This window comes from Symsagittifera roscoffensis, chromosome 5, assembly GCF_963678635.1.
Source record: "Symsagittifera roscoffensis chromosome 5, txSymRosc1.1, whole genome shotgun sequence".
Classification (NCBI taxonomy): Eukaryota; Metazoa; Xenacoelomorpha; order Acoela; family Convolutidae; genus Symsagittifera; species Symsagittifera roscoffensis.
Genome location: NC_087066.1, coordinates 65,472,304 through 65,497,404, shown reverse-complemented (window position 1 = coordinate 65,497,404; position 25,101 = coordinate 65,472,304). Strand labels below are relative to the sequence as shown.

General features: G+C 35.5%; 1 protein-coding gene across 1 annotated transcript; it reads left to right on the top strand.

The window, feature by feature from the left end:
- The first annotated feature begins 1,872 nt into the window (after positions 1 to 1,872).
- Positions 1,873 to 25,100, top strand: LOC134846940 (2-oxoglutarate dehydrogenase complex component E1-like). Its single transcript, XM_063864383.1, has 12 exons — positions 1,873 to 2,046; positions 2,212 to 2,360; positions 2,424 to 2,720; positions 14,980 to 15,217; positions 15,805 to 15,987; positions 16,917 to 17,101; positions 17,438 to 17,685; positions 20,421 to 20,588; positions 21,298 to 21,493; positions 22,022 to 22,329; positions 23,766 to 23,910; positions 24,098 to 25,100. Exons 1-12 carry the CDS (start codon positions 1,916 to 1,918, stop codon positions 24,889 to 24,891), a joined length of 3,042 nt encoding a protein of 1,013 aa, XP_063720453.1. The 5' UTR covers positions 1,873 to 1,915; the 3' UTR covers positions 24,892 to 25,100.
- The last annotated feature ends 1 nt before the right edge of the window (position 25,101 follows it).

Sequence of the window (25,101 nt, the reverse complement as noted above, 5' to 3'; positions counted from 1 at the left end):
CCATAGTCTTATCAAATTACTCCCAGTTAGAAGTACTCCTAAAAACTCTATGCTTATATTGAAGTGAGGCGCAGCTTCAATAAGTCAGTATGATCCCATTATCTGTTGGTTTTTCATACCAATTGCAGGTTACACCACTATCCTGCGACACATTTCTGTTCAAATCCAGGAACGGCAAGTTCTCCTCTGAATTAATTTCCTCTAGATTTAACTGAAGATTTGAATGAAGAGAATTGGCGGCATCGAGAACACAAATCTGCTCACCTTGAAATGTTCTATCAATGTCATCGAGTTATCTGAGGAACAATTTTACTTGTGGAGGATCCTTCTGCCTCGTTTATCCGCCGCAGCAGCTTTCACAAAACCAGACTATCTCGGTCATTGATGCGTATACATCATAGGAATTTTTTCCGCATTTTAGGTGATACCTGTTTATTGCATTAAACTCTGTGATCTATAAGCTGCTTTCCTGCTGCAACATGGGCACAAACAACTTTTGTCATTTATTGGCTGTACCTCCGCTCCCGACGGTTTTTCTTGTTTTAGAGCAAACTTGTACTCTTTTATCCATAGATTTGCAAAAATTTCAGCGAGGGAAGCGGCCATTGCTAGACCTTTAATATGCACATACCATGAATCATTACACTTGAAATATACTTTGCTGACCGCCATATTCAAAAGCCTTCTCATGGTTGCTCTTTGAATAAAGGAGGAGACTCCTGACTGTACAGCTTCTGTAGCGCAATTTCAATTGCTTTTTTCAGGGGAGCATTAGTGTCTAAACTTTTCCTATCAAGAATATATATGGCTTCACATCATCCAGATCTAGAGCAATGTTTTCAAATGTTTTTCTGGCATTTTTAGTATTGGTTTCTTTTATGGCTCTATCTATGGTGTCAAAAAACTTTGCAAGCATTTTGTTTAAATTCTGATACGAGTTGCCCGGAAGTGTTAGTACTGGTCGAAGGGTGTCTCAGCCTTGTGTACCTTAGATAAATCGCACAAACGGGTGGGTTGCCCCCTGCTGACCTCATCTTTGAATAGAATTGATCACTTAGCTCGTCTATTTTGTTTTTGGCAAGTAATTCTGTGTTAAGTTCTCAATTTATTAAGTTGTTAAGTTGTTTGTCCTTCTCAACTTCCAGCATCACCTCATCAGTGGTTGACTCTTTTCAGAAACTGAGCTGATTGCAACAAGATTTTCAGGTTGGATCCTTTAAGGAAAGAACTGAAAGTAGTTTATTTCGAGTGTTATATAATATCTAGCTCCCATAGTAGACCCGAAAAACGCTAACTTTGTCGAAAAATAATACTAAAAAACTACTTAACAATCAGCAGGGTTAAAACAAGTCAATGAGAACGAGAACATTGTTGAGTTAGTAACTCTTAATGAGTCTAGCTTATTAACTGTGCGACTACTAAAGAAACAAGGAAAGTCAGTTTTGGTGCAAGTACAAAAAGCGCCGACTACAAAAATGCAATCTTAAAATAATGGGAAGATCTGAATGAAAGCATTTTCGATAGCAAAACCAAATAAGGTATGTTTGCAGACGGTGAGAAACACGTAGAATTATGGTATCTGACGTCCGCTAGTCGTCTATAGGAATTGTACACAGGCGTTTTTTGCCGCTCTTGGTGAGCCTTGGAGAAAAATCTTCTTCTTCTTCTTCTTCTGTATAAGGCGTAGCCATGATGATCAGCGAACGCTCAAGCAACGAACCCTCCGATCCGAGCAGGGGCTCGAGTTAAGAGAGTTGCTTGTCTGAAGGCTCTGGGACCAAAAACAATTAAGAAAACATTTTTTTAAGATGGGAAGACCCAACAACGCTTGCTTTTGATTTGACTGTTAACCCATTTTTGCGGTGAAGATAAAATTGTTTTCAGGTTATGATGAAGTTGGTGTAAGCCTGTCGAAATGCAGCGCGCAGCTTTGTCGTCTGGAGGCGCAGTGACGCGCCTTCTCAGGAAAGGCACGTTTTCGTGTCACAATGTGAATCTTAGTCTTTCCAATCAAAGACTAACTACTACAATTCTGTCTATGAAAAGGTGATTTGAGTGAAATGCCCATCTTTTAATAGAAATTGAGTTTTAAAAAATCGTTAAAAGTTACAAGTTATAGTTTAACAACGCTGTGCAATAAATTGTAACAATATTTATTTTTTGTTCTCGATCTGTCAATCCTTTTAATTGATAGATGTTTTTTGTTTTTAGATTGAAATCCAGTCTCACTCAAGAACCATTTTTAAGTGGAAATAGCAGCAACTATGTTGAAGAGATGTACTATTCTTGGCTTGTTGACCCAAAAAGTGTTCATGCATCATGGAACGCTTACTTCACAAATTTGAAGAATGACCAGCCTTGTTAGTATTGTTTCATTTATATTTTGATTGTAAATGTTTTATATTTGACCTCGAGTTTTTTAGCTGCCTATATGTCTCCCCCTGAGCTGGAAACGAGTCTTCGATCGTATCAAGAGGGTTCTCAAGTTGTTAGTAGTCAGACTGTGCCTGATGAATACATTGCTGATAATATCAAAGTACAGCAATTGATCGCAGCCTACAGGTCTCTGGGACATACTACGGCTAATTTGGATCCATTGGGTATAAACGACGCAGATTTAGATTCGAATCTACACAAAACCCTATCTGTGGAACACTACCGATTCAATGATCCAAATGTGACTGTGAAAATACCACCGGGTACTCTTTTTTCCGGCAAAGGTAAGTCTATGAGATCACTATACGATTTTCATTTCGGAATCCTATACGTTTTTCCTTATATTCATTATCATTTTTACTGAACTTATCTGAAGCTCAACGTTTCATCGAACATATTCAAGCCCGGACAAAAACCTCTTGATCTTAGATTCATTTTTACATGTGATAATCAAAGTAACCTAAAATTGATTTGTTCAGAATCTGTCTAAGTTTTTGCAGAACCTGTTTAAGTTTGCACCAACTGAAGTATCAATCCAAAAATAAAAGACTGGCAAAATCTTTAAACTTGTTATGCTATTGCTATTTCTTTTTTTGCCATTTTTCATTTTTAAAGAGTTGATGAATGTAGTGAAGACTATAGGTCGAGGAAAAGTGACACTTAAATTTGTCCTTAAAGGTTTGGTTTTTCGCTGCTTGATTTTTGGTTTCTTTTCGATTTCAGTACATTTGCTTTGTTAAGAGGAAGGCAAGCTCCACAATCAAGTACAAAGGTCACGGATCGATTTCTAATTTTGAAAGTGAATTTAATTTTTCACATCTCCCAGTTGAATAGAAAATCTTTCTTTTTTTAGCTCATTTCTGGAAAAGGCAAACTCCACTATCGAAAAGCAGAAGTGTAAAGGCACGAAAAACGTGATCGATTTCTAGTTTCGATAGTGGATTTTAATTGTCGAATTTTCCAGTGAAGTTTTTTTTTCAAATTATTGATAGTTTTTTCAAATCTGGTTAGTTTTATAGAAAAAGTGTCAATCATAAATTTCTCTAGAAATTCAGAGAGCTTCAAGACCTTATTTTCTTTGAAATTCGAAAGTTCAAGTTTTTTTTTTAAAAAAGTCAGTTTTTTCTATATCCTAGCGATCATTACACTTGCGAAGCAAAGTGTATTAGTACAAACTTCCTTTTAGGGCACTTTGACAGCTTTTTGATAGCATGCGCTATGAGATTCCAATAGGTATAAGTTAACACAATTGGTGCAAACAAATCAAACGAAAAAAGTGATTTGTTTCAAACAACATATTAATAATGAGAACTCGATTTCAGAAAATTTCTAGCTCAATATATCGCAGTTTTTTTTGAAATGCGTAATTTATACATAATATAGCATTATGCTTTGCGATTTATTACATGCAAAGTTAATGAGGATGCCTTCAGTTTGTTATATTCCAAATTATTACTTACAAAATTGAGTCTGTTTTTAATTGGTGCCACTTTTGCTGAATGACATTGGCAATTTATTAGCATATGTAGCTGTTTTATTCGTGACTAGTTTTTGTCGGTTGTTAAGCGTGAGACTCAAAGTCTCTTGATTGTATTAGGTCGGATATTCGAATCCTACACGTAGCCATGTTTTTGCTAATTCGAGGCTTATTTCTACTATTTCGTATTTCACGTGATAGAACCGCTTTTTGGTCGTGTTCACACAAATGTTTGCGAAGCGCAGCTTCGCCCCTGTGTAGACGATTAGTCTCTTTTTTTTACTCTAATATTTTGTACTCTTATAATTTATTTTTATAGAGAAACAACTAAGGTTTTGGTTTGGGCAAAGTCCAATTTTTGAAATCACATTTTTCGTACCGCATTAGTATAGCAAATTCATTCAATGTCAAAGACATACCTCCAGCTTTAGATGGGCCCCTAGTTGTTTTTAATCTAGACATGCGAGTTTTTAGGTTCACCTAGTTTTTTCAACATTTAATTTTTGCGATACAACACAAGCAGAAAAAATGTAAGTCGAAAAAAATTCAAGTGTTGAAAAAAAACTAGGGAACCAACTTTTTTTTAAATGTTTGTGTTGTATCGCAAGTGGTGCCAAGCTCCGCTTTCTCTCTCTGTGTAATAATAATATTAAAGTTTTAAATTTCGTTCACGCTCAATTTTTTTTAAATTTTTTTGCGATTTGACTTGTGATTTCTTTTTAATTTCAGTGCATGCATTTCCATTTTTAAAAGGAGGGCAAACTCCAATATCGAACAGCAAAAGTGTAAAAGTCACATAAAACGTGATCGACTTCTAGTTTCGAAAGTGGAATTTAATTATCATATTTCCCAGCGAAATAAAAGTTTCATTTCTTGATCCAGTTTTCTCAAAATGAAAAGTGACACTTAAAAATGTCCTTAAAGGTTTGGTTTTTCGCTGCTTGATTTTTGGTTTCTTTTCGATTTCAGTACATTTGCTTTGTTAAGAGGAAGGCAAGCTCCACAATCAAGTACAAAGGTCACGGATCGATTTCTAATTTTGAAAGTGAATTTTATTTTTCACATCTCCCAGTTGAATAAAAAATGTTTCTTTTTTCAGCTCATTTCTGGAAAAGGCAAACTCCACTATCGATAGTGGATTTTAAGTATCGAATTTTCCAGTGAAGTTTTTTTTTCAAATTATTGATAGTTTTTTCAAATTGGGTTAGTTTTATCGAAAAAGTGTCAATCATAAATTTCTCTAGAAATTCAGTGAGCTTCAAGACCTTATTTTCTTTGAAATTCGAAAGTTCAAGTTTTTTTTTTAAAAAAAAGTCAGTTTTTTCTATATCCTAGCGATCATTACACTTGCGAAGCAAAGTGTATTAGTACAAACTTCCTTTTAGGGCACTTTGACAGCTTTTTGATAGCATGCGCTATGAGATTCCAATAGGTATAAGTTAACACAATTGGTGCAAACAAATCAAACGAAAAAAGTGATTTGTTTCAAACAACATATTAATAATGAGAACTCGATTTCAGAAAATTTCTAGCTCAATATATCGCAGTTTTTTTTGAAATGCGTAATTTATACATAATATAGCATTATGCTTTGCGATTTATTACATGCAAAGTTAATGAGGATGCCTTCAGTTTGTTATATTCCAAATTATTACTTACAAAATTGAGTCTGTTTGTAATTACAGCCACTTTTGCTGAATGACATTGGCAATTTATTAGCATATGTAGCTGTTTTATTCGTGACTAGTTTTTGTCGGTTGTTAAGCGTGAGACTCAAAGTCTCTTGATTGCATTAGGTCGGATATTCGAATCCTACACGTAGCCATGTTTTTGCTAATTCGAAGCTTATTTCTACTATTTCGTATTTCACGTGATAGAACCGCTTTTTGGTCGTGTTCACACAAATGTTTGCGAAGCGCAGCTTCGCCTCTGTGTAGACGATTATTATCTCTTTTTTTACTCTAATATTTTGTACTCTTATAATTTATTAAAGGAGGGCAAACTCCAATATCGAACAGCAAAAGTGTAAAAGTCACATAAAACGTGATCGACTTCTAGTTTCGAAATTTGAATTTAATTATCATATTTCCCAGCGAAATAAAAGTTTCATTTCTTGATCCAGTTTTCTCAAATTGGGTTAGATTTTACAAAAAAGTGTTCATCATTCTTCTACTAATTCAAAGAGCTTTAAGGTCATCTATTTTTTCTTCGAAATTCAAAAATGGAAGTTTTTTTGAAAAACCAGTCGATTTTTTGTTCAGTTTCCTTGCGTTGATTACTTTTTTCCAACTGTCAGTTGGTTTTTTTTTCTCTGAATTTCGAAAGTTGAGATTTTTTGAGCGAAGTCAATGTTTTTTTATGCTTACTTGCGTTCATTGCTCTTTTCCAATCTTCGATTAGCTATGTTTTAATTATACTAATGAAACGATGTAGATAATCACCGGTGATTTTCCGACGACCGAATCAAGAAAATGAAAAGTGACACTTAAAATTGTCCTTAAAGGTTTGGTTTTTCGCTGCTTGATTTTTGGTTTCTTTTCGATTTCAGTACATTTGCTTTGTTAAGAGGAAGGCAAGCTCCACAATCAAGTACAAAGGTCACGGATCGATTTCTAATTTTGAAAGTGAATTTTATTTTTCACATCTCCCAGTTGAATAAAAAATGTTTCTTTTTTCAGCTCATTTCTGGAAAAGGCAAACTCCACTATCGAAAAGCAGAAGTGTAAAGGCACGAAAAACGTGATCGATTTCTAGTTTCGATAGTGGATTTTAAGTATCGAATTTTCCAGTGAAGTTTTTTTTTCAAATTATTGATAGTTTTTTCAAATTGGGTTAGTTTTATCGAAAAAGTGTCAATCATAAATTTCTCTAGAAATTCAGTGAGCTTCAAGACCTTATTTTCTTTGAAATTCGAAAGTTCAAGTTTTTTTTTTTAAAAAAGTCAGTTTTTTCTATATCCTAGCGATCATTACACTTGCGAAGCAAAGTGTATTAGTACAAACTTCCTTTTAGGGCACTTTGACAGCTTTTTGATAGCATGCGCTATGAGATTCCAATAGGTATAAGTTAACACAATTGGTGCAAACAAATCAAACGAAAAAAGTGATTTGTTTCAAACAACATATTAATAATGAGAACTCGATTTCAGAAAATTTCTAGCTCAATATATCGCAGTTTTTTTTGAAATGCGTAATTTATACGTAATATAGCATTATGCTTTGCGATTTATTACATGCAAAGTTAATGAGGATGCCTTCAGTTTGTTATATTCCAAATTATTACTTACAAAATTGAGTCTGTTTGTAATTACAGCCACTTTTGCTGAATGACATTGGCAATTTATTAGCATATGTAGCTGTTTTATTCGTGACTAGTTTTTGTCGGTTGTTAAGCGTGAGACTCAAAGTCTCTTGATTGCATTAGGTCGGATATTCGAATCCTACACGTAGCCATGTTTTTGCTAATTCGAAGCTTATTTCTACTATTTCGTATTTCACGTGATAGAACCGCTTTTTGGTCGTGTTCACACAAATGTTTGCGAAGCGCAGCTTCGCCTCTGTGTAGACGATTATTATCTCTTTTTTTACTCTAATATTTTGTACTCTTATAATTTATTAAGGAGGGCAAAATCCAATATCGAACAGCAAAAGTGTAAAAGTCACATAAAACGTGATCGACTTCTAGTTTCGAAATTGGAATTTAATTATCATATTTCCCAGCGAAATAAAAGTTTCATTTCTTGATCCAGTTTTCTCAAATTGGGTTAGATTTTACAAAAAAGTGTTCATCATTCTTCTACTAATTCAAAGAGCTTTAAGGTCATCTATTGTTTCTTCGAAATTCAAAAATTGAAGTTTTTTTGAAAAACCAGTCGATTTTTTGTTCAGTTTCCTTGCGTTGATTACTTTTTTCCAACTGTCAGTTTTTTTTTTCTCTGAATTTCGAAAGTTGAGATTTTTTGAGCGAAGTCAATGTTTTTTTATGCTTACTTGCGTTCATTGCTCTTTTCCAATCTTCGATTAGCTATGTTTTAATTATACTAATGAAACGATGTAGATAATCACCGGTGATTTTCCGACGACCGAATCAAGAAAATGAAAAGTGACACTTAAAATTGTCCTTAAAGGTTTGGTTTTTCGCTGCTTGATTTTTGGTTTCTTTTCGATTTCAGTACATTTGCTTTGTTAAGAGGAAGGCAAGCTCCACAATCAAGTACAAAGGTCACGGATCGATTTCTAATTTTGAAAGTGAATTTAATTTTTCACATCTCCCAGTTGAATAAAAAATGTTTCTTTTTTTCAGCTCATTTCTGGAAAAGGCAAACTCCACTATCGAAAAGCAGAAGTGTAAAGGCACGAAAAACGTGATTGATTTCTAGTTTCGATAGTAGATTTTAATTATCGAATTTTCCAGTGAAGTTTTTTTTTCAAATTATTGATAGTTTTTTCAAATTGGGTTAGTTTTATCGAAAAAGTGTCAATCATAAATTGCTCTAGAAATTCAGAGAGCTTCAAGACCTTATTTTTTTCTTTGAAATTCGAAAGTTCAAGTTTTTTTTAAAAAAAGTCAGTTTTTTCTATATTCTAGCGATCATTACACTTGCGAAGCAAAGTGTATTAGTACAAACTTCCTTTTAGGGCACTTTGACAGCTTTTTGATAGCTTGCGCTATGAGATTCCAATAGTAATAAGTTAACACAATTGGTGCAAACAAATCAAACGAAAAAAGTGATTTGTTTCAAACAACATATTAATAATGAGAACTCGATTTCAGAAAATTTCTAGCTCAATATATCGCATTTTTTTTTGAAATGCGTAATTTATACATAATATAGCATTATGCTTTGCGATTCATTTTGATTATTCGTAGCCATGTTTTTGCTAACTCGAGGCTTATTTCTACTATTTCGTATTTCACGTGATAGAACCGCTTTTTGGTCGTGTTCACACAAATGTTTGCGAAGCGCAGCTTCGCCTCTGTGTAGACGATTAGTATCTCTTTTTTTACTCTAATATTTTGTACTCTTATAATTTATTAAAGGAGGGCAAACTCCAATATCGAACAGCAAAAGTGTAAAAGTCACATAAAACGTGATCGACTTCTAGTTTCGAAATTGGAATTTAATTATCATATTTCCCAGCGAAATAAAAGTTTCATTTCTTGATCCAGGTTTCTCAAATTGGGTTAGATTTTACAAAAAAGTGTTCATCATTCTTCTACTAATTCAAAGAGCTTTAAGGTCATCTATTTTTTCTTCGAAATTCAAAAATGGAAGTTTTTTTGAAAAACCAGTCGATTTTTTGTTCAGTTTCCTTGCGTTGATTACTTTTTTCCAACTGTCAGTTGGTTTTTTTTTCTCTGAATTTCGAAAGTTGAGATTTTTTGAGCGAAGTCAATGTTTTTTATGCTTACTTGCGTTCATTGCTCTTTTCCAATCTTCGATTAGCTATGTTTTAATTATACTAATGAAACGATGTAGATAATCACCGGTGATTTTCCGACGACCGAATCAAGAAAATGAAAAGTGACACTTAAAATTGTCCTTAAAGGTTTGGTTTTTCGCTGCTTGATTTTTGGTTTCTTTTCGATTTCAGTACATTTGCTTTGTTAAGAGGAAGGCAAGCTCCACAATCAAGTACAAAGGTCACGGATCGATTTCTAATTTTGAAAGTGAATTTAATTTTTCACATCTCCCAGTTGAATAAAAAATGTTTCTTTTTTTCAGCTCATTTCTGGAAAAGGCAAACTCCACTATCGAAAAGCAGAAGTGTAAAGGCACGAAAAACGTGATTGATTTCTAGTTTCGATAGTAGATTTTAATTATCGAATTTTCCAGTGAAGTTTTTTTTCAAATTATTGATACAGTTTTTTCAAATTGGGTTAGTTTTATCGAAAAAGTGTCAATCATAAATTGCTCTAGAAATTCAGAGAGCTTCAACCTTATTTTTTTCTTGGAAATTCGAAAGTTCAAGTTTTTTTTAAAAAAAGTCAGTTTTTTCTATATTCTAGCGATCATTACACTTGCGAAGCAAAGTGTATTAGTACAAACTTCCTTTTAGGGCACTTTGACAGCTTTTTGATAGCTTGCGCTATGAGATTCCAATAGTAATAAGTTAACACAATTGGTGCAAACAAATCAAACGAAAAAAGTGATTAGTTTCAAACAACATATTAATAATGAGAACTCGATTTCAGAAAATTTCTAGCTCAATATATCGCATTTTTTTTTTGAAATGCGTAATTTATACATAATATAGCATTATGCTTTGCGATTCATTTTGATTATTCGTAGCCATGTTTTTGCTAACTCGAGGCTTATTTCTACTATTTCGTATTTCACGTGATAGAACCGCTTTTTGGTCGTGTTCACACAAATGTTTGCGAAGCGCAGCCTCGCCTCTGTGTAGACGATTAGTATCTCTTTTTTTACTCTAATATTTTGTACTCTTATAATTTATTAAAGGAGGGCAAACTCCAATATCGAACAGCAAAAGTGTAAAAGTCACATAAAACGTGATCGACTTCTAGTTTCGAAATTGGAATTTAATTATCATATTTCCCAGCGAAATAAAAGTTTCATTTCTTGATCCAGTTTTCTCAAATTGGGTTAGATTTTACAAAAAAGTGTTCATCATTCTTCTACTAATTCAAAGAGCTTTAAGGTCATCTATTTTTTCTTCGAAATTCAAAAATGGAAGTTTTTTTGAAAAACCAGTCGATTTTTTGTTCAGTTTCCTTGCGTTGATTACTTTTTTCCAACTGTCAGTTGGCTATGTTTTTCTCTGAATTTGGAAAGTTGAGATTTTTTGAGCGAAGTCAATGTTTTTTTATGCTTACTTGCGTTCATTACTCTTTTCCAATCTTCGATTAGCTATGTTTTAATTATACTAATGAAACGATGTAGATAATCACCGGTGATTTTCCGACGACCGAATCAAGAAAATGAAAAGTGACACTTAAAATTGTCCTTAAAGGTTTGGTTTTTCGCTGCTTGATTTTTGGTTTCTTTTTGATTTCAGTACATTTGCTTTGATAAGAGGAAGGCAAGCTCCACAATCAAGTACAAAGGTCACGGATCGATTTCTAATTTTGAAAGTGAATTTAATTTTTCACATCTCCCAGTTGAATAAAAAATGTTTCTGTTTTCAGCTCATTTCTGGAAAAGGCAAACTCCACTATCGAAAAGCAGAAGTGTAAAGGCACGAAAAACGTGATCGATTTCTAGTTTCGATAGTAGATTTTAATTATCGAATTTTCCAGTGAAGTTTTTTTTTCAAATTATTGATACAGTTTTTTCAAATTGGGTTAGTTTTATCGAAAAAGTGTCAATCATAAATTGCTCTAGAAATTCAGAGAGCTTCAAGACCTTATTTTTTTCTTTGAAATTCGAAAGTTCAAGTTTTTTTTTTAAAAAAAGTCAGTTTTTTCTATATCCTAGCGATCATTACACTTGCGAAGCAAAGTGTATTAGTACAAACTTCCTTTTAGGGCACTTTGACAGCTTTTTGATAGCATGCGCTATGAGATTCCAATAGTTATAAGTTAACACAATTGGTGCAAACAAATCAAACGAAAAAAGTGATTTGTTTCAAACAACATATTAATAATGAGAACTCGATTTCAGAAAATTTCTAGCTCAATATATCGCATTTTTTTTTTGAAATGCGTAATTTATACATAATATAGCATTATGCTTTGCGATTCATTTTGATTATTCGTAGCCATGTTTTTGCTAACTCGAGGCTTATTTCTACTATTTCGTATTTCACGTGATAGAACCGCTTTTTGGTCGTGTTCACACAAATGTTTGCGAAGCGCAGCTTCGCCTCTGTGTAGACGATTATTATCTCTTTTTTTACTCTAATATTTTGTACTCTTATAATTTATTAAAGGAGGGCAAACTCCAATATCGAACAGCAAAAGTGTAAAAGTCACATAAAACGTGATCGACTTAAAGTTTCGAAATTTGAATTTAATTATCATATTTCCCAGCGAAATAAAAGTTTCATTTCTTGATCCAGTTTTCTCAAATTGGGTTAGATTTTACAAAAAAGTGTTCATCATTCTTCTACTAATTCAAAGAGCTTTAAGGTCATCTATTTTTTCTTCGAAATTCAAAAATGGAAGTTTTTTTGAAAAACCAGTCGATTTTTTGTTCAGTTTCCTTGCGTTGATTACTTTTTTCCAACTGTCAGTTGGTTTTTTTTTCTCTGAATTTCGAAAGTTGAGATTTTTTGAGCGAAGTCAATGTTTTTTATGCTTACTTGCGTTCATTACTCTTTTCCAATCTTCGATTAGCTATGTTTTAATTATACTAATGAAACGATGTAGATAATCACCGGTGATTTTCCGACGACCGAATCAAGAAAATGAAAATTGACTGAAAAGAATAGCGAAGCTATGAGGCTGATGTTTGAGGCTGAGACGATCAAGCAAAATTGTTATACGATGGTTTCCTACGCGTGTTCGATATAACCTGAAAAAGGCAAGTGTAGTTAAACTCAACAGTACAGTAATAGCGTCATCGAAAGCCTTGATGTCTCGGAAGAAGCCATCACAACATTTTGAACTCGTAAACCAAAATTTAGGAAACCGTAATAACAATGCTAGAAAATAGTCTCAAAATGTCTCTGCATCTCTCTTCAATACAATTACTTATTTTCTTCTGAAATCTGCAAGAAGAGTTAACTGCAATTTGGGCAATATACGAGAGCGAAGACAATCAATGAGTTACGAACCAATAAATCTCCTCTGCTTAGTTTCCAAAAAGCTCGAAAGACTCGTATTTGACTGATTGTCAGCTGAAATGTTAAGACAACCTTATTCAAGCCAATAGGGGTTTTGACCCAAAAAGTTCTACCACAGCTAAGTTATTGGAATATTTTGACAAAACCTTCAACCTGGTTGAGGATGAAAAGGCTAATCACTTCTTAGCAGCATACATGGATCGTGAGAAAGCTTTTGACAAGGCAGAACGTGGCTTGATTTTTCATCCAGAAGTTATCATTTGGCGTAGGCGAAACATCAAACTTAATGAAAGCTTCTGCAAAATTGCAAATAATTCTCAACTGTTCAGCGACTCAAAAAAAAATCAGTGTTACGGCTCTCGCTTAATAACGATGTATTTGATCTGCTCATGATTTAATGACGTGAATAACAAATACGACTGAATTGTCTTTCATGATGTGTTTCATGTCCTTATAACTCCGTTATCTCCAAATTGAAACAAAGAAAGCCAAACACAATTTTTGGTGGCGCGCTTCAACAAACTAGCAGCATGTCCTGAAACCGAATTGATATGAGACTGTTGGATTAAAAAAATTTAAAAGAAATTCAAGGGGATGATGCACTGGAAGTTCTCTATCTGAAAATTTACGTAAACCGATCTGTGTACTTAGATAATGAACTGACTTGTAACTGCTTCATAAACCGAAATAATCTAGACATCAGCTCAAAACCGTTTAATTTTCAAAGCTCTCGAGCGCCTAGACCCGGTCGAAAATCCTGTATCATTATTATTATTTTTCCTATCATTATTGTTCAGACCATTCTCGAAGAGTGGAAAGTAAATATGCCGTAGGGTCAATTTTTAAGCCAATTTAAATTAACCCAAAAAAGCTGGCAGGGGTCAAAGTGAAAATGTGTGAAAAAGTATTAAAGCCCTTTTGATCGGTATTCAGATTCTAGAAAAATCGAAACTGTTTTCTCGTTATCTAGAAAAATTGATCTGAATTAGACAATTTCTGAAAAGAGGTTGACTTGCAAATTAAATGATTTTTCTTTCAATTTTAACGGTTTTTTAGCTTTTGCAACTACTTATTCCAGTATAAGTGCACCTATTTTTAACCTTTTTTTCCAAATATTATCCAGAAGGCTTTTTGGACCTAAAAATAGTTTAGAAAATTGAAAAAATTCTAAATCAGTTTGGTCGGAAAAGTATGTGCTACTTGCGCAGCAAACGTGTGCGTTTGTTACAAGGGCAACCTGGAACGTGATTATCTGTGAAAAGCAAGATGCCCAGCTATTGTTTTAGACTGATTCTATGGCTTGTCGTCATACTGTTGTCGCTGCTGATGTTGTTCTTGTTGTTGAGTGTTGACATACGAAACGATTTACCACGAATATGAGCCGTGCTGGTTTTTGTTCCAGAAAACTGTAGTTATCGTTCAATTTTGATCTTATGTAGGTCTTGGTTTTTGTTGTTGTTTTTTTTTCAGGAAAAAGTCCAAAATTTGTTCACGTTCAATCTTGAGTGATCGGGGTTAGTTTTTTGATTTCTTTCTTAGTTCAGTTCGTTTCCTTTGTTAAAAGGAAAGCATTATCCACTATCACCAGGAAAAGTGTAACGGTCACGAAAAACGTGACCGGCTTCTAATTTCGTTAATGGACTTTAATGTTCCGATTTCCCAGCGGAATTAAAAATTTACCAACTGATCCTGTTGTCCTTGAAATTTAAAGAGCTTTATGGCATATTTTTTCCGTAAAAGTTCTTGAGTAGAAATTTTTTCAAAAAACAAGTCTTTTGTTCTGTTTCCCTTGCGTTTATTACTCTTTTCAAACTGTTAGTTGGCTATGTTTTTCTTTATTTTAATTGAAAATCTTTTGCTCAAATCTTGGATTTAATATCAAGTGGTAACAATGGATTCTAATTTTCCGAATTCACATTGGAATGGAAAAAAATGTGCCCAGTTTTCTTCAATTGGGTTAGTTTTATTTTTTTTTAAATGTCTCCAATAAGAGATTTGTGTAATTCGGAGAGTTTTAACGTGGTAAATGCTTTTTCTTACATTCGCGAAATGAAAAAGGTGCAAAAAATGCACTTTTGTGATTTCCTTGTTTTTTGACGTTTTCCAATTGTCTGTTGGCTATGTTGCTGCAAACAGGAGTTGCTGCTTTGTTGCTACGTTCGATTGATTTAGGATCAAGTAAACGTATCAAGTAAACTTAGTTTGATCGATGACGTACCTTAGCATTTGAATCTTGGTAGTTTCAGAAGTTGTTATTTTGTCAGAAACTGAAATTGTGTGCTTAAAAAATAGTTAGAGATCAAAATGATTTGACTTTAGGTGGTGAATATGAGTTGGGATACTTGGTAGACCGATTGAAGGAAGTCTACACCGGCACCATTGGAATCGAGTACGTCCACCTGCGGGATCCAGAGCAAGTAGAATGGCTTAGGAACCGATTTGAAAACCCAGACCTGAGGAAATTCTCCAAATCTGACAAACGACTGATAATTGAGAGACTGATTCGCTCGCAGAGATTTGAGGAGTTCCTGGCGAAGAGATACCCTTCTGAGAAAAGGTTGAACAGCGCTGAATTCATGAAAAGCCATTTTCCGTTAAGGCAGATATTTTTTTGTTGCGGGGACAAAAAGTAGCTTTTCACCGTTTTAACGGTAGAATTTCATCTTCAAAAAACTAAAACGTATCTATATTTAGTGGTAATATCTATTTTTATAGATCATGTAATATAATTTTTTTAATCCCCTTTCACTAATCATTCCAATTGAAAAGAGCATTATTGCAAATAAAATAGAGTCGAGACAGCTGTTGTGAGTAGTTTCTTCAACGCGTGAAACAAATCGTGTCTTTTTCAAAAGATTTTCAAGTTGATTTAAACTGCTGGTTGCATAAAGAAACCGGACACAGTTTGGCTTTTGGTATCTCTAGAGCATTGCATAATTTTGTCTGTTTTGCCAGTTATACAGATTGCCTCAACGGGTATATTTTAGTATTCTTCATTCTGTACTATCCAATGATAAAACAAGAAGCGTCGAATGAGTGAAATAATTTTAATGATTTCTGTGATTCCAATCATAATTTGGCGTCTTCGTTTTCATTTAGATTTTTATGTTTTTTTTATTGTTGATTGACTTCAAAGGTGTTTAGGTTTGGGCTGGAAGGGTGTGAAGTGTTGATCCCCGGATTGAAAATAATCATCGATAAGGCGAATGAACTGGGCGCGGATACCTTCATTTTTGGCATGCCTCACAGAGGAAGACTGAACGTACTGGCTAATGTTGCACGCAAACCCCTCAACGAAATTCTCAGTCAGTTCAACTCCGATTTGAGGTAAGAAGATCCATGTACATGTTATTTGTTGAACCTAGGTTAAGAGTTTAATGGTTGTAAATTGGGTTTTTCCCATTTTAGCCATCCCTGCAGGTTTCAGTTCTACATAATACTAACGTACAAATGTGGCGTGGCTATAATTTTTTTTGGCTAGTGGAAGGGCTATAATAAGAAAGAGCTCTAAGTTGTTGGTAAATTTTTCAAGTTGTGCAAGATTTCAATGTTTTCTGAACGTCTTTTATCAGATCTTTAATTCAAAAACGAACACTAAGTCGAACCTTATTTTGAACATATTTCTCCAATAAAATATAAATACTTGAATGTTTACAGGGTTGTTAGTCCTGACTCTGGGTAAATTTAAGCGTTGTGCTTGGTTCCATTCAACATGACACGGACCTATCTCAACTAGTTGTAAACGAAAGTTATCACTGATAACCGATAAGGCCAGTCACCGTTGAAAGTGAATCATTAGTGCGATGTTATGTTGAAATTTAGCTTAGGCCAATGCCTGATGGTCTTATTATCGCCGAAAACATCACCTCCAAAGTGTTTTTGTTGCCTATGTCATTGTGAATGTTTATATAATACTCAGCGAAGTGCTATTTAATTTGTTCAAATGAGCGATTAGTATTTTTATTCAGTAAATTTGTTTTCGAACGTCGTGATCCTTTCATTATCATGTCATGATATGGCTCACATGAAAGGATAATACATTACTGCGCGTTACTTCAGCTTTTTCCTTTTTGGCAACAAGTTAGTTTTAATGTGCATTTTGCTAGCAACTAATTTAGACCTACAATGTCCTGATAAATATGTGAAGATGAGACGAAAATTAAAACTAAAGGAAGTTGTTTGGCAACGCATCATTTAAAATGTATAACTGTTCGAACTGTTAAGTGTGATTAATTGTGACTGTTGTTTTTGTTCAGCCCAGAGGATGAGGGAGCGGCGGACGTGAAGTACCACCTGGGAGTGTGTCAGGAGAGACTGAACCACGTGACCAGTAAGAATGTGAAGATCATGGTGTGTGCGAACCCGTCTCACTTGGAGGCAGTGGACCCAGTCGCTCTGGGCAAGACTAGGGCAGAACAGTACTACAATGGAGATCACTCGGGTAAAATGCTCGAGGCGGCTCTTTAATTTTTTTCGCGTGCTAACAGCATCTAATCGATCTTTTCTGTCAGTCGTAGGCGCTACCAATAAAAACAAACTTGAAAACATTTGATTGAGCTGAAGACCAAGCATTCTTTCATGGAAAAAAACTATAGTTTACTTTTACCCAGTCAGGCAGAAATGCTTAACTGTCAAACATCTTTACTCAACTAAGCCTTCTTGTCTTCTGTTGCAGGATTTATTTTCAAGTCATGTAACTTTTTCAAAATTGGCTAGTGCATGCATGCACTTCTGAAATTGCTGGAATCATGTATTATATTGGGCTCGTATGTTTTAGGGCGGCAGAGCATGGCCATTCTGATCCACGGAGACGCCGCCTTCTCCGGACAAGGAGTGGTGTTCGAGTCATTCCACATGAATGAACTGCCCTCATACACTACCCATGGTACCATCCACGTGGTAGTGAACAATCAGATTGGGTTCACAACCGACCCTCGCTTCTCGAGGTCCTCGCCTTACTGTACAGACGTGGCCAAGGTCACAGGGGCGCCTATATTCCACGTGAATGGAGATGACCCGGAAGCTGTAAGATATTCATACTGAATTTATGTTCTATATTGAAGAGTTCGGTGAATGACAACGAGACATTGAACTTAATAACGAGCTAAACAAACAAAATTAAGGCATTTTGGTGAATAATTGAGCAAATTAGGCGGTAAACGGATCATTGTTTCACAACTTGCTTGCCATCAAATCGAACGAAAATAAGACTAACTGCTCAATATTCGGCTAATAATTTTCTAATTGGGTGCCTTGCTTCTGCTTTGTTTGCTTTACTGTCTCTCATTACACAAGCAAAGCTTGTGTTAGAGTATGAACTCTCTTTTTTCCAGCCTAAGTCGCAAATATTGCTGCGACTCAAATGTCGTTGCGACAAAATGTGTTCATTTCGTTTTGATCAAAAACCAGCTATTAAGTACAGCCAATGCTAAGGATATTAACACAGACTTTTATATTCCAAATAGCACTTTAGCTTCAAGGTATCATGGATCTGTAGAGTAGATGTAGGGAAGGAGACCCGCAACAAAATTAGAGGGTTCGAACCTGGGCAGGGTCGGAAGTTATTAATGAACTTCTTCGTATGCTAGCTAAAATATGTCAGCTCTATAAATTGAGGCATGTTGAGTTGGTAAATTACTTTTGTAAGTTGACTGCTAATGCGTCATAATTGGCACTTAGCATTTATGTAGAATCATAATTGGCGTGCGTCACTTAAGAAATTTTGTACACTCAAAGTTTTAATCTTTCAGTTTTTCCCAGTAGCTTTATCGGTCATATTTTTGCTTGTGTATGCGAAGTTCAACTTCGCCTCTGTGTAATTGCCTATTTGATTCACTGTGTGGATCAAACCCATCTCCTTGCCATTCACTTTTTCCAACAAAACATTTTGATCATTTTTAAGACTAATGAACGTAGTGAGTACTCTTATATAAGTCTCAGTGATTTTTTTAAATGAAAAATCTTAAAATTTGTTCACGCTCAGTTTCGATTGTTCGCGGCTTGACTTGTGATTTCTTTTTGAGTTCAGTGCGTTTTCATTGTTAATAGGAAGGCAAACTTGATCGACTTCTGATTTCGAAAATGAAAATTAATTATCAGATTTCCCAGCTTCAACTTATCGCATTTCCCTTTTTTCAACTGCATTTATCTAAGTAACGTAATAACTCTTTTCAAACTGTCTGTTGGCTAAATTTGTTTAAATGCGCTGCTGTTTTTCCTCTTAATTTTTTTCACCATGCAAAATTTTCAGAAACGAACATTTCTTTGTCTGGATAGAGCCTGGTATAAAAACAATCAGCCAAAATATTAGCCTTATTAGTGCGGTATATGGCACCTCATTTTCCTACTGAAGTCGAACTTTTCATTACTAAGTCTTTGTGCTTAATTGTCTGTTGTTTGAACGACATGACTTCTATTCGCGTAAGCAACGCGCATTCATTGTAATGATTAAGTGTCATTGAACGAAGTGAAGGCACTATTTTAGGTCTTGTTTTTTGTTTGTTTGTTTTTATGGAAAATTGTGAACGCTCAGCGTTCTTTTTCGCGGTTTGACTTCTGATTAAGAGTCGATGGACATAGTTCAGACTCTTAAATAGGTCGTGATTTGTTTTTTTGTTTTGTTTTTCAGGAAAAGCTTACTTTTTTTCTGTTTGACTTTTGATTTCTTTCATTTCAGTTCATTTTTTTTGTGAGACGGAAGGCAAACTCCACTATCGAGCAGCTAAAGTGGAAAGGTCACGAAAAACGTGTTCGAATTTTTGTTTCGAAAATTGAATTTAATTTTCAAATTTCCCAGAGAAAGGAAAAATTTACCTATTGAAACAGTTGATCTTATTATCAAATTTTGTTAGTTTTATCAAAAAGTGCCAATCACAAATGGTTCTTCTTGAATTTCAAAGAGCTTCAAAGGCATATTTTTTTCTTTGAAATTTGAAACTTGAATTCAAAAGTCTTTTCTTTTGTTTCCTTGCGTTCATTGACGTTTTTCCAACTGTCTATTGGCTATGTTTCCTTTTTAAGTACACTGCAATATACGTTGAAAATACTTGAATAGTTTTTAGCGCTAAAGAATGCTTTTGATTTAAAGATTCCTCAGAGGAGTTAATCATGAAAGGTTTTTGATATGAAAATAGATTTTGAGTGATATTATTTTAATTAATGTTTTTTGGTGTCCTTTTCTCTCAATCTGTTGGTTTGGTTTAGTAACATGTGGGAAATTGTAAGAAAAAAATTGCAATAGTCTAGTTGTAAAAATTTCATTTTTAACTAAGTATTTGACAGAACTTTGTATTGCATCTGAAATATACTGTTTCCATGAGCTCAAAACAAAATATATTTTGCATGCAATGATTTTGTAAAGCTACATGGGGGTTGGAAATGGTATTCAAAAATCTTGAACAAATCTCAAAGAAAGCGATTAAGTCCAAGCCATAAAAATAATATTGACCGATCAGAAACTAAGCAGATACATGAATTTTTAGTTATTGCGAAATCGAAGTCGGGTATTGGAAAAAAAACTAGAACCAAGTTTTTTTTTTAAATGAAAAATAAAGATTTTTTTTTATATATCTGCACAAATTTTACAGCAAAATTTGCTGTGCTGTCACAGGTCATTATCTGTTAGAAAAAAAGACTTCGGCTATGTGCAAAAATCGTATAGCCAATAGGAACGTCTGGCGATTCTGAATGGTTAGAAGTTTTCCATCATTCGGTCCCTCCATCATGAGAATACCCCCCTGGCTGAACTGTTTTGGTTGCAGGTGATGCACTGTTGCAATGTGGCAGCTGAGTTCAGACAGAAGTTCGGACAAGACTGTGTGATAGACATAGTGTGCTACAGGAAGAACGGACACAACGAGACAGATGAGCCCTCGTTCACACAGCCGCTCATGTACAAGAAGATACGCTCCCACAAACCAGTGCTGCAGGTAATTATTATAATTCATATGATAAATTTAGTGCGAGTGCCAGGAATAAGACTTTCCTGTGTTGTTTGTAGCTTAAGTATTGAAATAGTTTTGAACCTAATGGCGTAGGTTTGATTCCCGTAGAGAGTAATTTTTTTTGTTTTTTTTTCCGTATTTCAGATTGTTTACTGTTTTGAAAGCTGCTATTTGACATTTTATGCTTGTTTGCGAAGTGCAGCTTCGTCTGTGTGTGATTATGAGTTCTTCTAGGTTAGTTTGGCAACCCTGTGATGGTTTGAAACGCGATTTTTTTTTCTTATTAGCCCTCAGTCCGTTCAAAATATCATACCCGATATGTTGAGCGTATGGTTATCTATGGTAATCTACAGCCAAGAGTCTCAGGGGCATCTACACCCCCCTCCACCTCACATGAGCATCAATTTTATGGCGTAACGAGGGGTTCACAAATTAAAGTATAAAGACCAAATATATTTGTCATGGCCTAACTAGTCCGCATGTTAATATTCTTAATGTGAATTTCATAATTTTCATCGGACGTGAACAAATATTTGAGTAAAAATTCGCAGAATGACCGAATATGCCATAATTTTTAACATGTCAGCGTCCGTAAACTGTTCAGAAACTGACGGCTTTTCCTGCTCAATTCAGATTCTTGATTACTGAATTCTGATTGATTTTCATAAGTCTCATTGTTTCGCTGCTGCTCTAGCAATACCTGGAGAAGTGTGTTGGAGAGGGAGTGATGACGAAGGAGGAGTTCAAGGAGCAGAAGCAGAAGTACGACCAAATCTGCGAGAACGCATACATGGAGTCCACCAAGAACCCAGTCTATAAGATCTCATCCTGGCTTGACTCACCCTGGAACAACTTCTTCAAGGATGGACCACTTGTATACGAGAGAACAGGTAAGTAATGCAAGATGGACTTAATTGTTTGCAGAGAAAGCTTATTGGGTTTCTAAATAGCCTTTTGTTTAGTTAATGTTCAGTTACATAATCCTGTTGGTTCTTTAAGCTTTTTCACTACCGTTCAATGTAACTTAATACTATTAAAAAAAAGACTTCGGCTATGTGCAAAAATAATATAGCCAATAGGAACTTCTAGCGATTCTGATTGGTTAGAAGTTTTCCTTCATTCGGTCCCTCCTTCATTCGGTCCCTCCTAGTAATATGTGTATCGGTCTCCCTTTTGTTGAATTTCTGATTACTCGTTTATGATAAAATGTTTGAGCACCAAGTTTAGAGCTACAAGAATTTTTTTATATTGTCTCCTGGCTGTCAAGTGACTCGAAAACTGATTCCAATCAATCAACCGCCTCAAGTTGCCATTGATGCTCCTTCATTTTTTATTGTGACATGAGTTTTAGCATCTATTTAACGAAACTGGGAAGCTTGTGTATTCATGTGGAAACTCATGTTAATTCTGTGCTTCAGGTGTGGACGAAGAGACCCTAAAACACGTAGGCACAATGCTGTCTACGATCAAAGACGACACGTTCAAGTCCCACGCGGGTATCAAGCGAACCTTGAAGAAGCGACTGCAGATGGTGGAGAACAGAGAGATAGACTGGGCTCTTGGGGAGGGCATGGCATTTGGGACCCTCCTGAAGGAGGGCGTCCATGTGAGACTGTCGGGACAGGATGTTGAGAGAGGCACCTTCTCACATAGACACCACGTGCTGCATGATCAAATTGTGGATAAGAAGACATACGTCCAGCTCAACAGACTCTATCCTGATCAGGTCAGATATCAACGCGCTTGTATTTTAGTTACTCCAACTAAGTGTATTAAAATTTTGACAACAGCGCTGAAAATTGTTGAGTTTACACCATTTATTGACAAAAAAGACGTTCAGCGCTGAAAATTGTTGAGTTAACACCATTAATCGACAAGATAAACACTCTTGACTAATATACGGCGTTCAATGGTAGGCTTCACACTATTGTGTCTTAATTGAAATGCAGAGAAACTAGCAACTCACGGCCTCCAGCTGCAAAAAAAGTTAGCTGGCACAATTCAGCTTCCGAAGCTTCATCGGCTGTATAATGCTATTACACAATCGGAGCGTTCTGTCATAATACGGTATCCACTTTCTGGGGGAATTTTGACTAATTTTGTCCTATTCTCATTTTCTTGAAAACTACCCTCCCTAATCTGAGATTAACGGTTCACTCAAAATATCATGTTATGGTGATCTTCTCTGAAGCAGCTTGTAGGCCCTTATTTGTGTAGAAAAACAGATATGGCCTAAGAAAAAAAAACAGTTTTTGAATTTTTGCCCGTTTTTTGGAACCTTCTCGAAATCCTCCTTTCTAAATCTGAGATTAAGGCCTTAATTGGAAAACAGGTTGTAGACATTTTTCTGCTTAAGTACGTAGGTCCTAATTTTTGCAGAAAATTAGTTTGGACTTGGAAAAGGTATATTTTTTGAATTTTTGACCATTTATTCGGAGACTTTTGTCGAAAACTTTGCCATCAAGAAATCTGAGATAAATGAATCATCGAAAGAACAGGTGCTAGGAATTTTACCTGCACTGCAACTAGGCACTTATGTATGTAGAAAAGCAATTTTGTATTTAGAAAAAGTCCATGTTTTTAAATGTTGACACTTTTTGTGATTTTATCAAAAAATTTTGTGCCAATAATGAGATTAAGGGTTCAATCGAAAGAACACGCTGTAGGGATATCCGCTGCACAACCGAATTTTTCCAATTTTGGTTAGGAATCGGCTATTACACTATTTTTAGGCGGCCATGGCGCAGATGCTAGGTCGTGTGACTTTTAATATCAATGTCGGGGACCGACTCAGGTGCATTGCAGACGTTCTGTTAGTTTTACCAAGGGACGGATCTAGGATTTTCTCGAGGGGGGGGGGGGGACTGATTTTCAAAAATTTTGTCGACCTTGTTATTTTTAGGTCGACCAAATTGATTTTCCGAGCACTCCCAGAAGTATTTTCACGAAAATTTTTGCGCCGCAGGACAGCCATCAGATCCAGAAGAGGATATTTTTGGGCATTTAGTGGAAAATTTTGCCCAAAAAATTGCGTGTTTTCGGTGTGCGCTCTCCTAAATTAGTATATATTGGTGCGTTTAGAAAATTTTTGGGTGGTTCAGTCGAAAATGGATCCCCCCACTAAATCGTCCCCTGGTTTTACCTTTTCTTTCCTTTTTTCAGGCACTCTACACAGTGTGCAACAGCTCATTGAGTGAGTTTGGAGTGTTGGGATTTGAGTTGGGCTTCAGTCTGGCCAACCCCAATGCACTAGTCATCTGGGAGGCACAATTCGGAGACTTCTCAAACACCGCCCAGTGCATCATTGGTTAGTAGATTCAATTCTTCTTGATGCAGAAAGTTAGCTCAATTTATAGAGCACATTCATGTAATGGAGTAATTATGAGCCCGAAAATCCAAACCAGTTTTTCTGCTTCTTTTTTTAAATGCCTTGCTTCGGCCGAAATTGATTAGAGATTTCCGTTCTTTTTTTGTCAAACGTGCAACTTTTTTAGACCAATTTATTGCCTCTGGTCAGTCCAAGTGGTACCGTCAATCTGGGCTCGTGATGTTACTTCCTCACGGCATGGAAGGAATGGGCCCTGAACACTCCAGTGCTCGACCGGAAAGGTTTCTCCAACTGTGCAGTGACGATCCAGATGTATTTCCCAAATACGCTCATCACGAATTCACAGTGAAGCAGTTACAAGACATCAACATGATTGTTGTGAATTGCACCACACCTGCTAATTTCTTCCACGCTCTGAGACGCCAGATCAAGTTGCCATTCAGGAAACCCCTGATAGTGATGACTCCCAAATCTCTGCTTCGACTGGACGATGCTAGATCGAACTTCGACGAAATCAGAGAGGGGACCAAATTCCAGAGAGTCTACCCCGAAATCGGATTGCCAAAAGAGAATGCAGAAAATGTGAAGAAGCTCATTTTTTGCTCTGGGAAAATTTACTACGACATCAAGAAGGAAATCACGAAGACGAACAAAGATTACGAAATTGCTGTCGCGCGTGTGGAACAGATCAGCCCGTTTCCGTTTGACAGGGTCCAGCAAGAAGTGGAAAACTTCCCAAATGCTAAAATATATTGGGCACAGGAGGAGCACAAAAATGCGGGCGCATTTGAGTACGTCAGACCAAGATTTCTTACTGCTATGGGTAACAAGAAGCCGATCGGCTACATTGGCCGAAAAGTGTCCCCCTCGCCTGCGTCAGGGTCGAAAGCGATGCATAAGAAAGAACAGTATGCGCTCATGAATGAAGTAGTATCGCTTGCCAATATTAACGAAGAGTAGAATTATGAACTTGACAAAACTGAACTTTACAAACTGAGACTGATACGCTCAATGTTCTTAGCATTGCAGCTACTTAATTAGATGCAATGTAAACTTGCGTATGAAATTTATACAAAAAGTCTCGCTACGTTGGGGGTGGCAAATCAAGATTGAAGTTGCTTGAAATAAATTGCATTTTATTAATCAAATAGAATTAAAATTAACATTTAT